Raw genomic sequence first — 15780 nt, forward strand, 5'->3', positions numbered from 1 at the left:
GAAGTATTAAACACATCCTAGATCTACCCAAATACAAGTAAAGTACGTTTTGTCAAAGGATTAGTCAATTACATAAAATAGTAACATATGTTCCTAACAATGGAATCACGTATGTCCTAACAGTAGGCCATTAGGCTGAACCACGTTTGTTCTTTTCTTTCTTATCTAATTGCTTTTGCTTCCTCATCTTCTACAATTTTCATTGTCCTCTTTAATTTTCACAATAATCCTCCATAAGTCAAGACCTCCATTCTTTTTTGGTTGGCAAAGAGCACTCCACACCTTTAAAGCTAAGAACCTTCCTTCCTCATTCTAAGGCTTCCACCAAAATATTTTTAAGCAAAGAGCCAATGAAATTACAGAATCAAATGACTTCACTATGTCTGCTAGTATTATTTAATTGTTTCAAGCCAGAATATCAAAAATCTTACTGAGACATGGTTGTACATAATTCCCAGACCATTCTAATTAATGTCCTACCTAGAAAAACCATCCAAATGTTGTTCTCAAATAGCTAGCCTCATTTGCAACTCCAAGAACATACTACATCTCTATAAGATATAAGACACATACCTTGGCACAAAAGTCACATACTTGGTGGCAAATACAAAACTGATGTTAATAAAGAAACTAAAACTATTCCCATATTATGTAGTGATTCTAAGTTGCTAACCATTTCTGTTACTGCTTCTTTGTGTTCAATTTATCATCTGAGGGACAAAATCGATATTTGGATACTCCAGAGAAGTTGACAGGCCAAGATCCAGTAGCAAATAAACAGGAATGTAAGCAAAGGATATCATTACTAGAGGCTGAGTTGAGAGACTTAAGTGAGTGCTACCTACATTTGAGTCTAAAACATGCCAAGGTTAAGGACCAATGTGAGTAACTGGTGATGAATCTCAAGGCCAATACCTATGGAACAAACTAGTTTCCATATTTGTCATGGATTCCCAGTTCTTTGATTTCCATGATCCCCTTTTTCATTTTGTTCTTTTATTGATTTTGTATCCTAAATTCATATATTGGCTAAGTACACTTTCATTATTTGGGGAAAGAAAATTGCTTCAAAATATTCATAAAATTTATTCAAAGATAAAGGAATAGAAGCTTGAAAGTAATGCTTCATGGCCTAAATTCTACCACCATTGCATTTGGATGTAACTTTTTGTTGAAAGTTTGTCAAAATGTCATCTTAGGAAAAATATTGTTGCCAAATAGACATATAAATATAAATACTAGTAAGCATCAACCCCAACTAAAGGGTAGATTGTCGGCTCGCCCAGGCAATCCGGACCTGTCAACACCAATGTAGTTGGAGGGGATTCTTCCAACTATCATTTACTTGAAAAATTTTAGGAGGCCATTCATAAAATTGGCATTGTACAAATTTTATAATGAATTCGTAATTTTTTTTTCAAGTGTTATTTCAAATCTCATTGCTTCTACATCCTAAGCAGAAGGTTTGATTCATTTAAACGAGAAAATGAGTATTAATCACCAATTTCATTTTTAATGGAATTGGGAAAAAAATCTCTAAAATATCCTATAGGGATGAAAGGCCCAGATAAGGATATTGGACTGTGGGCGGCACCCGAGGATGTCAAAGAGCCTGAGGACAGACAAGTTTTAGTGAAGGTAAGTAAGTTATTGGGCTGAGGAAAAGGTCTGGTCATAATAAACAAGTGACGTTGTTCGAGGAGCCACCCTTCCTCGGCCAACAGAGTGGAAGCCTGAAGTCCGACCACCCATCAAGTATTGGGCAATGGACAACCGTGCTTGGGAGGATAAGTTTCAGAGAGAAGTAAGTCAGAGAATTGAGAAATATCTGGGAAGAAAGCTGCTACCACCGCATTGAATGCTCTGCACCTAACCAACTAGCCACATTAATGTGGAGGTGATACCTGAACAGTGACTTCTAACCTCACAACTACCCACAAAAACTTCAGGAATGTGCTGATGGGACAAGTGTCAAGAAGATTAGCCATCTGATCTACACGTGGACGGCTAAAATGAAAGAAGAAAATGGATATAAAAGGAGGAGGATTCCATTACAGGGGGGATCATCAGAAAACCAGAAAAGAAATGACTGTGTAACCAAGAACTTGAATATTTGTATAAGTTTAAGGGAAATATATAAGAACATACCATCCTCGGACTTGATCAAGGAGTATTTTCTTTTCAAACTGTTTGTCTTATTCATTCTTACACCAACTAGCCTACTGTGATCTATACTTTAACTCGTTGAACATTCATTAACAAGCCCACTCTCTAACAAATTTATTGTTTTGGGCTTATTGGGCCACTGTCCAAATCTCTTGGGTTGTGGATCAAAACGCGTCCTTACATATCCCATTACTACAATCATGCATATTATATCATTCTAATTTCATTATTGATGCATTTTGCTACATATATTTATGTCATATCGAATTTTCATATTTCATTTTTATTGGAAACACCACTTGGATTGCGGCTTATGGGTATTGGTTGAAAGACACAATCACATTCAAGAAGTATCATTATCAATATTAGTTTTAATCTTATGTTAATGTTTACAGTTATTTTGTTCATGTTTATGTGTATTGTTATTGATAGCATTATGGCCCTTAAAATGCATTCATTAGTGATAGTCTGCTAGAGTCTATCCAAGTGTAAGTAGAAGAAAATAGTTCAATTTAATTCTCTTCTTCTTCTTCTTTTGGGTCAGGCTTGGGTCTAGTGTCCAGTGTCCAGTGACACTGGACCCGTTAAGATGGTGACACGTGTCCACTTTTGGACACATGTTACCATCTGACTAGGTCCAGTGCACTAGACCTAACCAAGTCCCTTTTTTTTTATGTGTTTACATCCAAACCAAGTCCTTTTTTTTTTTTTTTTTTTTTTTTTTTTTTTTTTTTTTTTTTTTTTTTTTTAATTCTTAGTTTTCTTAAATTTCAATGTTGAATTGTTATCAAACTACAAGTACTTAAAAGTTGAAATTGGATGCATGGTGTGGAGGGAATTTGTTTTTGGTTGTTGATTTTAATTTCTTCTCATTATTACCATACTCTTACTAGTTGTAGATCTGACAAGTTCAAATCTTGTGATCTTGATTTCATGATTATTTGGGGTAAAAAAAATTAGTTTCTAATTGAATGTTATTATATTCATTTCACTTTTTTTTTTCTTTTCCCTCCTCATTGCTCTTTCTCTATGACCCTACCATTTATTTGACCTGACCACACCTTCATATGAATCCATCATAATGGGATATTATACTAGCTTCGATGTAGCCAATTTAATCGTGTTGGTGTAGGCACAAGCAATATGTTCCTAGCTTCTTCATACAATATATGGTTAGCTTAGGTTCAACCAAGCACAAATTAAAATATTGTCCAGCTAAAACAGAGTTGGAGTAAATTTGGTGCTTCTACTAGAATTATAATGGATTTGCTACTAACTTTATGACTACTGGTAGCAACTTATTTTAAATCTCATTGCTTCCACAACCTAGTCAAATAGGTTTTGACTAGATCATGAATGTTTGGAATCCATATTATGCCAAGAGAGATTACTTTTGCTAATTCAAATTGAAGGATTTGACAATATATATATATATATATAAATCACATAACTATAATAGCGTATATTATATCTCATCTAGTTATCCATTTTCGTTTTTGATGGTATTAGGAAAAAAAATCTAAACAATATCACATAACTACAATAGTGTATATTTTATTTTATCCAATTTTGGTCTTGATACATTTTAGTGGATTTGTCAAGCAGCCAAGCACATTTGTTGGGTTTACAATTTCAAGTCCAAATTATTAAAGCCAAAAATGCATGACAATAAAATAATTTAAGTATCCACATTTGGATGAACCCTTGCCAACTTATAATTATTGGTAAAAAAAAAAAAAATTACTAATGAAGGCTTAAGGTTAAGGGTATTGCTTGGAAAACAAAATCACAATCAAGAAGTATCATCATCATGATTTTCTATCATTATTAGTTTTAATATTACGTTGATGTTCATTATTATTTTTAGTTTATGTTTATGTTTATGTTTATGTGTATTGTTATTAACAATATTATGTTGTAACCTATGCTTACACATAGAAACATTTAACTCTAGTGATGATGAGGTGGTCTTACCTAGGTGAGTAAGGTTGTCATCTCGTCTTTTGCGCTATATATTATGAAGAGCCACTTGGATTCTAAATTAAAAAGATTAAATTGAACACATGGTGCAAAAGTATACAACAATTAAAAACTAATTTAGATTTTGATTGTGCTTCACCTTTAATATAATATATATGATATATAATAATCTTATTAACACACAATATCTATTGGAAATATGGGTTTTAGCAAGTGTTTGGTTGGCTATTTTTCAGCCAAACTTAAAGTGGGACGCATACGCATAGGTCCAAAGTGGAACATATTCTCGTCCATGAGGACATTATCATTACCTAAAACTATTTAAGGAGTGAATAAGAAATTGACTCTTAGAGGGCCCACTTATACGTGGTGTAAGTGGTAAAATCCGTGTTTCCCACATAAGAAAGATGATGGACATTTATGAGATTATGTCTGTTTATTGTGCAGTATTTTTTTATTATAGAACAATATGTCTATTCATGTTGCACCATCATAAATAGTAAATCTCTTATTTATTCTAGAAAAATTTTAGTTTTCCATTTCATGTTCATAGTCAGAGGGAGAGAGAGACCATTTTGTTCATTATAGCATCCCGACTATTGTGCTTCGTTTGTTTGTCGTGATCAATGTATCCTGGGAGATAGAAGTCCAAGAAACTTAAAGCACTGATTGTGAGGACAAAATCTGCCTCAAGGAGATAGTGTCAAATAGTAATCTTGATCAGATTTGCACCATTCATTCTTTACACATCCAACTTGTGAGTAATTCCATTTATTTTACAAATTTCTATTTGTTGTATTGTGTACAAATTCTATAATTGTTTTGTTTATAGCAACTGTTTGTGTTCTTCATGATTGGATTTTTTTGTGTTCTTATTTACATCATCAAAAAATTAAATTAATTTCAGCAAAACTTCCCACAATCCTACCATCAATCCTGAAGGAACAGTGATTTAGACAACTTAGGTGTCAACTTTATTGAGATCTCATCAAATCTCTTCGAGATCTCTTCGACACTGTTTAGATCTCATCAAATCTAGTCAAGATTTGACCAAAATATTGCAGAGAATGGTAAAGAAACCATCATATCGGCAAAAAATGGCAACGTCTAACGATGGAGATTGCTCGGATCGGTTGGAATCAAATTTTCTTGCAAAGACCCACTACTTGTCCCGCCGTCAACCATCACATTGTATGGATTTGATCAAGTCTCAAATCAATCCCAGTCAAATCACTTGGTTTATCGGGTACCAGATCGAATTTGGACAGCCTCATTGTCACACATTATGAAGGAATTGCACCTCATGTAGACTTCTATTAGGATTGATGAAAGTGTTCCTAATTTAATTTGTGACATTTCTCTCTTTTTCTTTGACTTCCTTTTTTTCTTTTTATAATACAATGATTTTGTCTGTTTTAAGGATTATTATTCTCACCAAGGCAAATCCACATCTAAATTACTGGCTTTATAGTTCAACCCCCATAATTTTCCTTTTCCCACAAGACATGAGTAACATGGCCCTCTAAAGACAATGGCGTAGGAACATTATATTTCTTGTGTTCTTTTAAAAGTGGCTAGAGTTCAAATCCCAACAAGAGTATTATTGTAATGGAAAGAGGGTTTTTTTTTTTTTTTTGAGAAACCAAAAGAGAGGGAATATAAGAGGCTGTTTGGATGGCTTGTTTCCATAACTCAATTCTCTATTTCCATAACTCATAACTCAAAAATGGTGGGACCCATAGCTAGAAGTCCGTTTGGCTGCGCCATAACTTTGTTTCCATAACTCTGTTTCCATCACTCAATTCTCTAATTTTTGAGTTATGAGTTATGAGTTATGGAAACTGAAAACACATTTTGGCTGTTTTCAGTTTCCATAACTCATAACTCAATGGCATTTTTGTAATTAAGCACACATGGGATCCACTAGTTATAATTCAGCTGCAACTTTTGACCAATCTACTTTTTTTTTCCTTTCTTCTCCTGGTTCGGTCTTCAGCTCTTCCCTTTTTTTTTCTTTCTTCTTTCTTCTTTCACTAGGTTCGGTCTTCAGTTCTTTCTTTCTTCTTCTTCTTCTTTTTTTCCTTCTTCTTTTATTGGGTTCGGTCTTCAGTTCTAGGTTTCTTTCTTTCTTTTTTTTTCTTTCTTTTTTTTCATTGGGTTCTGTCTTCAGTTCTGGGTTTCTTCTTTTTTCTTTTTCTTTTTCTTCTTCTTTCACTGGGTTCGGGTTTCTGGGTTTTCTTTTTTTTTTTCTTTTTTTTCACTGGGTTCAGTGAGTTTGGGTACATGGAAAAAAAAAAGCTACACCGAGTGACAAGTATGGGGCCTACAAATAGTGTAAAAAATATCGAGTGATGAGTAATGAGTGATAGTGCCAAACGGGTAGGGTATTTTAAGTGATGAATGATGAGTAATAAGTGATGAGTAATAAATGACGGAAATTAAGTGATTAAAAAAAGTGATCCAAACAGCCTTTAAAGACTTCTATCTTTACTTTATTCAAGGAAAAAGAAAAAAAAAAAAACTTTGTTCTGACTTTTTTTTTTTCCCTTAATTACTGTTGTGACGTGATTGGTTCATATGAAAATCGTGTTGCACCTATAGCAATTTGTTACCTCAATATGCTGTGAAAAAGGTAGTTACATTTTTTGCGCTTTAGCGTTGCTCATCTTAAGGTTAGGACCTAGGATGGAGAAATCTAACACTGTTAATTAAACAAAGATAAAAACAAAAAACAAAAAAAAAATATATATATATATATATATAAATAGAATTTTGGTGAGGGAGAGAGAGGAGTCCGTTTTTGTTATATGGACAAGGTGAGAGAGTCCATGAAGAGAGACATCAGGAGTTCGGGAGGTATGGTTTTAACAGATGATTCATAAGTGTTGTTGGTTTTAGTAAGAGGAAAATTCTATCAAAAGTTGTAATCTTGATTGCTTGAAGAGTTCGTTTTAAAAACGGTCTATTAGGGAATTTTTATTGTAGATGGAAACTAGCAATTGTCTTAAGAACTGGATGATTTCTCAAACATATACTAGAGACGTAACAGAAGGGGAATAAATAAAAAGAATCGACATTTTATTTACGCAAGAATGATGAATCAACAATGCCATTTGTTATTCCAATTATACAATGCATGATGTTCCATATATAATCAGAAAAACATTGGCAATTACTAAAACACTCTACTACTCTACAGACAAGACAAGAACCTCAAGAGCTTCCATTTGATGCAAGTGAAATGACATTTACTCCCTCAGATCTCACCGCACATTTTACTAATAATTTTTATTCTTCTTTTTTTCTTTTTCTTGTAAACCTTTCTTTTTACAGTATGGAGTATGCTCGGATCACCTCAACAATTGGCGCTCGGCACAATGGGCATTTTCCTCCACCACGAACCAACTCATTTGCACATTTTGAACAAGTGCACATGTGCCCGCATCTGCAAAAGGTTACAGTTTTTAAGGGAAGGAACACGGCCAACAACAAAAATCAGCACACCCTCAGAACAGAAAATAATAAAAGTTGTTCAAAATATTGGTGCAAGTATACCTGTACAAGAGTGAATCAATATGGGTATCACAACAAACACAGCAAGTTCCTTTCCTCACATGACCCCATTTAGACCCATCTTCTGATGTCTCAGCACCCAAGCCTGTAACATAATTGCTTCTTTCAGCTCAATTATATAAGATCAAAGATAGAAGCATAAACAATCAATGTATTTCATGATTATGATAAAAGAAAATCAACAATGAAGGAAATGTGAATGGAAGGAGCAGCACTTACATTCTGTTCCCACCCCCCAAAAAAAAAACATATATATTTTTAAAATTTTAAAAAGTAGAATAATGATGAACGGTATTGAGTATGTAAACAAACCTTTTTCACCAGCTGATCGATTCAGAGCCGCAGAGACTTCCTGTCTGACAGAACGCTGCAACTCTAGTTGCATATCCATGCAGGCCTCCAACATCCTCTGCATGTGGCTCATGCCTTGATGAAGTCTTGCCATGTCTGCCCTCAGATCATTAATCATCTCCCATTCCTGATCCAAATCAATATCCACATTAGGGGCAACTTAAAAGGCAGATATAATATGTAAACTGGAGATAGATCTGGAATTCACAGGTTTTGAACATAAGAGAAAAAACCACAGCCCACAACAACAACAACCAGGCCTTAGTCCCAAATCACAGCACACTTCCCATTTATGTTAATCATCAGCAGAACATGTCTTATTGGCACTGCAAACAAGACTTACTAACCTGGACATCCCATGAATTATTAAGCTACATCAATAATATTCCATATAAATACACATTAGATGATTTCAGATGGCCACAACCATAACACACGATTGTAACAAAATATTGGAATGACCTCAATCTTAATATCCTCGATTATAGTTCCAATACTTCAATGACCCCATATCTGGTTAAGGGTCGTACCTTAAAAGGCTATGCAAAACATGCCATTTAGTCAGGAAGTCCTAATGCTAGCTTCAACTTGTTCTACCGTTATGATAAAAAGAAACAAAATGCATGACATGAAACTTAATGGGGAAAATTGAGTTTATTAGCAACAGCAATATTTGGTTCCATAATTTGTAGAAGAAAGATTGCTCACCATTTCTGAGCGATGCATGCTATGACGAGACCAGCCAGTGTGATGCAAGTCCTGGTGCCAAAGCGGCTGTGGAGGGGGCACTGGTGGAGATGGTAGAACAAGAGAAGGTCTGTTAATGGCATCACGTTGATCCTCATTCTGGTCATCCCTCTGCTCCTGATCCCGCTCAGGTGAAGTAGGAGTTGGTGTAGGTAAGTTTCTATGCAAATCCCAGTCAATGGGAGCCCGACCCTGCCTCTCCACATATGACTGTATTAATTGGTCCAGACTTTCACGGAACCCACTACGAAGAAGATTAGAAACACTTCTCCTACAACATTAAGGAAAAAAAGTCCATCATGTGTGTTAAATTACTGATTGTCCCAAAAGCTTAAGTTTTTAGGAAATGATGAATTTAATCACTTAACCATAAGTCTAACACTCCCCCTCACTTGTGGGCCTAAACTTTCCCTTAATAAGTGGGAGCCCAGCAAGTGGGAATTTAACATTTTTAAAATGGGAGGTAGAGTAAAGCCAGGGATCGAACTCAGGATCTCCTACTTTGATACCATGTTAAATTACCGATTGTCCCAAAAACTTAAGCTTTTAGGAAATTGTGAATTTAATCACTTAACCATAAGTCTAACAATGTGAATGTCAAAAGCAAAGGTTCAACATCCACGGGGGTCTTAACACCTATGAAAATTCTGAAAATGATCAAATACCTGCTCAAAAGTTCCCGGAGTTCCATACTGTACACATTATCATCATCTGGCGGATGAAATCTATTGAATCTTCTAAATGGAACAGCACGACGATTTCTTGGAGGAGCAGAAGGCCCTTCTGACCAATTTTCAACAGTTTCCCGAGAGCCATCCTCACGCCAAACCCCTTGAGCTTCTTGTCGATGCCCCTCCTCCCCACTTGTATTCCTTAAAGGTTCCTGAGTCCAATCATTGACTGAGTTTTCTTGCCAATTTGTATCCATATCTTCAACATTGTCATCTCTCCACCCGTTAAACTGACCATAGGTTGTCTGTTGCCAGTTTGCTCTCTCATCTTCAGTAATTTGTTCCTGCCAATCCCCTCCTTGATTAGCAGTTTCTTGCCAAGTTATATTCTCAACACCTCTGTGGGTTTCCAAGTTCACTGTTTGATCAGGCAACTGATTGACGTCACTTTCCTGACTCCTGGACTGTAATTGTTCATGATTTTCATGTTGGATGTCCTGTGAAGAGTTTGTTTGAGTCCGATCATTTCTAGAATCATTGACATTATTGTTAGATGTGGTATCGGAATGGCTGCCTACTTGACCACGAACAATAGTTTCTAATCTGGAGCGGAATCCATCCCTAAAAGAGAAAGTGAACCTGTTATTGAACCAATCAACTAACAATCACTACAGTTCCTTTTATATTTCAGCAACAATCAATATAATTCTTGTGCTTCTTAAAATAAAAGACAATGACTATCAATACAAAAATTTGTAAAATAAATTGGGAAAAAAAAAATTGAAGAGAAATGCCCAATGTACACCACATGCAGATGAGCTTTGTATTTCTATAAATGCAAAGTATACATCCAAGCTCCAACCATCTAAAGGGGAGAATTTAGAAAACAAATAGAAAAGAAACTGAATATAACTGCATATAAGAAGATAATGTGCAGGCATGTGTCACACATGCTACAGAGCAAGCAAGACACAGAAAATTTTTTATCAAGGTACTTAAAGTTATCCCAAAATACTAAAAAAATTATATTTTCAGAAATCTTATTTTATACATATTCAACAAAGGATCAAGCAGACATGAGAACAATCAAGAGATGACCAAACAGATTAGGTAAAACAATGAAGATTGGACAGGATGTTGTCCAATCATTTAAAACCATGTAAATTCTCCACCATCTTTTTTCCCAATGATCAAGGCTACTAATACAAAGCCAGAGAGTATATACTATGGGCTATCCCAAAACACATAACATGATCAGATCTCCCCCCCCCCCCCCCAAAAAAAAAAAAAAAAAAAAAACCAACAACAAAAAAAATCTGAAGGATTATAAAATAAATAAAAAGATTGTGTACCTTAAACCAGAAACAGTATGTCGTTGTCTCAACTGAACTAACTCACTCGCTGCCATAGAAGGAGGTCTCTCCTCTTCAACAGGTCTTTCATTTCGCAAGAATCTGCCTCTAAGTAGTGACTGGAAAATGTATTGGCATTAGTAGCAAACCATGGCTATACTGGCAAGCAAAACATCCTAATGTTGTATAACAAAACATCACATCAGCTAACAAGTGCTAAAGCTGACCTCACTGAAAATGTTTTTGAGTACCAAGTACAAAAAACACACAATCACAAGCTAGGACACCATTAGTATAATAAAATCTATTGAAACTTGAAATATATACATGTAAAAAATAAAAATCTTAAACTAGCAAATGACATAAAGTCAATTGATAGGAACTGATTCCATAATAACATGTTACAATCATTTACCTTATATCAAAAGAATTCCAGAAAAAAACAAATCTAATCTCACCTAAGCGAAGACTTAATACAAGTATAGCAAGTTTAGCCTTCTCTCAACAATAAATATTACCTTTTATAATATAATTACAATTAATAAGCATCCAACCATACAAGCATGATTTTATTCTGGTGTTTTAATATCTACAACTAAAGGAGGAAAAAAACAGATGGTGAAGGAGTGTTTTGCAATATATAAATACATGAAAATATCTTCATGTCAACCTAGAATAGAAGGAAGTGCAATGTGCTAGACAAGACCTATCTAATATAATTTTTTTTCAAAAAGACTAATATTTACATAATCATATAGATCTAGATAAATTTCAACAAATTCAAGCTTCTTAATGAAGAAAACTAGAAAGAAAAGTCCAGTAGTCCAGACTATATCCTAATGAGATAAAAGCAAATAGGGAGAAAATCCCAGTAAAAACTGTAAAGAAGCAGAACGAAAAAGAGTATTTACATAACTTGCAGGTTCAGCCTATACTCTGCAAGGAAGAACTTTGGGAGTTACACACTAAAACATTTCTTGGGGCAGGGGAAAGCTATCCTTCAGAAACTGATTTATCAATTCCAAAACAAATGCAGAGTATTTTAATTACAATGGTATACAGCTACATGACACACCATGGAATTCTATTCTACAAATAAAATCTATAAACATTATGCAGCTCAATTCCACAATCAAATACTATTTGCCAACTTTTATCCATTTTCCAGTAGCTTATTTGCATAGTGTTTATCAAAAGATATAATTTTTGGTAGCTTTTATACAAATTTGTGGCAAAAAGCTAAAGGCTAGCTTATTTTAATTTTTAGGCTTGCTAAACACACAGGCTTGCTAAACGCACAATTACACTATCGATTTCCTGTTGATGGGGGAAAATATAACATATTCAATATCATGGGACTTAAATTAGTAGCTTAGAAGTATGAAAAATTGAACAACCTTCTTGATAAGCAACTGACCTGAATGCGGTTGCGATGAGCAAAATCTGAGACAGCCCGATGCTCCAACAAACCCTGAAGTTCCCTCTGCCTTTCTCTCTCAATCCTCACAAGCAAATCAAGTAGAGCCTGTCTTCCACGCAACCTCAGCATATCCCTACGGATATGCTCAGGTTGGCCTTCATCATGGTCAGTAACCAACCCATCACGAACTTGATCCACCTGATCACCAGGTCCAGTGGGCTGATCTTCCCGCCGGCTCCCACGAGCTCCTCTCTGCTGACTTGTCATTTGCACCCACTCCCGAACAATTCTCACCCTTTCACGCTCTGTTTCACCAAGCCATTCTGATCTGGGACTATTGTTCCTCTGAGCAACATTTGAAGAAGGCTCACTAATGCCACTCTCCATCCAGCCCCGAACTATTTGCCTCACTCTCTCCCTCTCAACATCGCCAAGATCGGGAGATTGCTCCCTACTAGACCTGTTATTATCCACACGTTCATTCTGCAACCCCATCTGATCATGGGCCCAACTGCCAAAGTCATTTTCACTCTCACTCACGTCTCCCAAACTCCCCTGAATCTCACTCTCCCGACTATCTGACATGTTTGTACTGGACATATTAGTATTAGAGTCCTCAACACTCCTCCGTTGCCTCAACCTCTCCCTCACTCTGTCACGAGCCCGACTCAACAAATGCTCATCCTCCAACTCGCGCCACATTTGCAAAATCGTAGACGCCTGAGTGCTCGGCCTCTCCACAGCCCCCTGCCGCCTAGAGGTCGGGGACTGCGACTCCCTCAAAAAGGAGGAGTCCAGCATCGAAACAGTGTGCAAACCCGCGAGAGCCATCAACTCTGACTCCCGATTCCTCCTCTCAATGGTGGTTATCATCTCCTGTGCCTGGCGGGCAGCCCACCTACTCAAAATACGAGAGTGGCGATGCCTTGCAGCCGAAGACTCTGCCAAATCATCACCCTCCAAAGCAGACCTCCTCCTCCTCCTCACGAGCTGATCACCACCCTCATCATCCTCATCATCTGGAGTCCGTGCAGAGCTACACGATGCGAATGACATACATTCATCCAAGTGCCCACGCATGAATTCCTCCAATCCACGCTCAAAATCAGAGCAGGCATCAGTGGATTCCGGTTTCTGTTGCAGTGGTTCAAAATCGGTCATCCTCACCCAATTCCCAATTCCCAATTCCCCCACCAACAGAACCCACCACCACCTTCAATCCCTCTAACAATGCAACCCCACCATTACAATTGAACCCTTAACCCTCCATTTCTCAACCAAAAAAAAAAAAAAAAAAAACCTTTTGCTCTATAATACAAAACCTCCAAAAAAAGCAAAAAAAGAAAAACCCAATTTGGGTTTTCTCAAACTCATACAAAAAAAAAAAAAAAACAGTACCCCACTAATCAGAATTAAAATTCACAGTGTCATTAACACACACCACCTGATAAACAATAACAAAGTCAAAATAAATAAATAAATAAATTTCCAAACCCTATCTAAAAATATATATACCCACAATTTAAAATTTTTGACTGGATCAATTGGAAGATGGAAGAAAAAGATTGAAGCTTTGAAATGAATTGTGGAAATTAGGGCAAAATGGCAGAACAAGGAAACGTACCTTTGAAGAAGCTCCTATATGTGTGTGTATATATATATATATGTATTGTATGTGTGTGTTATGTTTGCAAAACCCTAAACTTTTTTTTTTTTTTTTGGGTGAAAATGGTGAAAATTTCTGTTGAAGACCCAGAAAAAGAGAGATCAAAGAAGAGGATGGTATGAGAATTTATAAATTACAAAATGAGAGAGAGAAAGAGAGAGAAAGAGATGGCTTTTTTATTTTTTATAATTGAAAATGGATTTTTTTATTTTTTATAATTGAAAATGGATTTTTTTATTTTTTATTTTTTATTTTTATAAATTTTTATTGCTTTGTGAATTGAAAGGAGAGACAGCGGATCTAAAGATCAGAGAGAGAGAGGTGATCCATAGTGGATGAACACGTAGATTTTTTGATATTAATAATTTGGATTTTGACACGTCATAATGTGTGATTAGGGAAGCCAATAATAAAGAAGGACATAGTGTTTTTTTTTTTTTTTTTAACTTTTAGTAAAGCACATAGTCTCCACTAAACTCCACATAATTAACCCTTGGGATATGGTTTGCGTATTTATTAAGTGATTGAGCTAGGATTGAAAATTAGAATGTGTTTTGTATTTTCCATAAAGTTGAGTTTTAGATACTTGAATTTGGATTTGAATTTTAAAGTGATGGATTTAAAATGGTTTAATTTTAAATCTCTAAATATTAAAGTATGTTTTATAGATTTCTAAGATTCTATGGGTTTAAAAGTTTATTTCAAATTCAATGATTTTAGATTTTAAAATCTTTAGTGGATTTATCAAATCCAAATCTTTGATTCTTTTTAAATTATTCAAACAAAGTATTTGGATTTTAATTACTCAAATCCAAATTTATGTGTCCATATCCTGTCATCCAAACATTTTTGCATTCATATGAATTGTATGGATTATAAAAATATAAAAAAAATATAAAAGTTGTATAATAGTAATAAAATTATGATTATATTTAGAAGAAATGATATATTGTATATAAATTGACCCTAAAAATAAGAGACATTTTAAGTTCAAACAAATAAGAACTTAAATTTTTTTTTTTTTTTTTTGGGGGGAGTAACAATAGGCCCTTAAATTAGTTGGAAGAAGTAGATAAATTCGTTACACAAAGAAATCTTTATTAGACAAGTTTAAACGCGTGCCCATCATGTCCAAGAAGTTCTATCAAACTGAAATTAAGAAACAAAGAAATTGCCTTTTTTTGGGTAAGAGATTCACAATTTTTAGTAACAAATATTTTATGGGTTTTCTTTTACTAATTAGAGGAAAATATTGTTTGTAAGGTTTTTTTTTTTTTTAAGCTTTACAAAGGGACCAAAGACATTCCTTAAAATTGTGTTGTTATTAAGAGAGTGCTTTAGTTTTTTTTTTTTTTTTCAAATGATTTATCAATGAGTTATTTTTTCCAATTATGTTGTAAGTGTTTTGAAAATATTAGAATAATTGTATATTATTCAGCTGTATATAGAAACTGTACAAAGAAAAAACTTATTTATAAAAGCAAATTACAACTTACTCACATGTGGTTTGGGCAAAATTTAAGTTGTCTACTTGTGATTTGAAATATAATACGTTACCCACTTGAGGTTAGTTCAATTAGATTTCCTTAACCCACCTCTATTTTAAAAATGGCTAAATATGTGATTTTGCTTCACTTTTATATTTCTCTCCTCCAAACAAAAAAACAAAACAAAAAAACTAGATCAAAAAGAATCTAGCGGAACACTTGCATCATAGGATTTCAGATCACAGGTAAGCAACTTAAATTTCAGTCAAACTTTAGGTAAGTAAAGTGTAAAATTTTAAACCATAGATAGGTAACTTAAATTTTAGTCAAATCACAGATAGGTAAGTTGTAATTTGCCCTATTTTTA

At 34.8% G+C, this 15780-nt stretch overlaps 1 protein-coding gene across 2 annotated transcripts; it reads right to left on the reverse strand.

The window, feature by feature from the left end:
- Positions 1 to 7203: 7203 nt before the first annotated feature.
- LOC115955587 lies at positions 7204 to 14092 on the reverse strand. Of its 2 annotated transcripts, none has more exons than XM_031073767.1 (7): positions 12258 to 14092; positions 10841 to 10959; positions 9483 to 10109; positions 8779 to 9088; positions 8032 to 8197; positions 7702 to 7804; positions 7204 to 7591 (listed from the first exon to the last, which is right to left on the reverse strand). In XM_031073767.1, the coding sequence occupies exons 1-7, from the start codon at positions 13419 to 13421 to the stop codon at positions 7474 to 7476; spliced, it is 2607 nt and encodes an 868-aa protein (XP_030929627.1). In that variant the 5' UTR covers positions 13422 to 14092; the 3' UTR covers positions 7204 to 7473. The 2 variants fall into 2 exon arrangements, with proteins under 2 accessions (XP_030929627.1, XP_030929626.1); XM_031073766.1 differs by having other exon boundaries at positions 9483 to 10127; positions 12258 to 13594.
- Positions 14093 to 15780: the final 1688 nt, after the last annotated feature.

This window comes from Quercus lobata, chromosome 8 (genome assembly GCF_001633185.2).
Source record: "Quercus lobata isolate SW786 chromosome 8, ValleyOak3.0 Primary Assembly, whole genome shotgun sequence".
Lineage (NCBI taxonomy): Eukaryota > Viridiplantae > Streptophyta > Magnoliopsida > Fagales > Fagaceae > Quercus > Quercus lobata.

Bases quoted from the DNA above. Each gene is read 5' to 3' on its own strand.
- LOC115955587 (XM_031073766.1), bottom strand. From the start codon at position 13,421: ATGACCGATTTTGAACCACTGCAACAGAAACCGGAATCCACTGATGCC. The intron at 10,960-12,257 runs GTCAGTTGCTTA...TACATTTTCCAG, and splicing joins CTCATCGCAACCGCATTCAG to TCACTACTTAGAGGCAGATT. The intron at 7,805-8,031 runs GTTTGTTTACAT...ATTATGTTACAG, and splicing joins TCGATCAGCTGGTGAAAAAG to GCTTGGGTGCTGAGACATCA.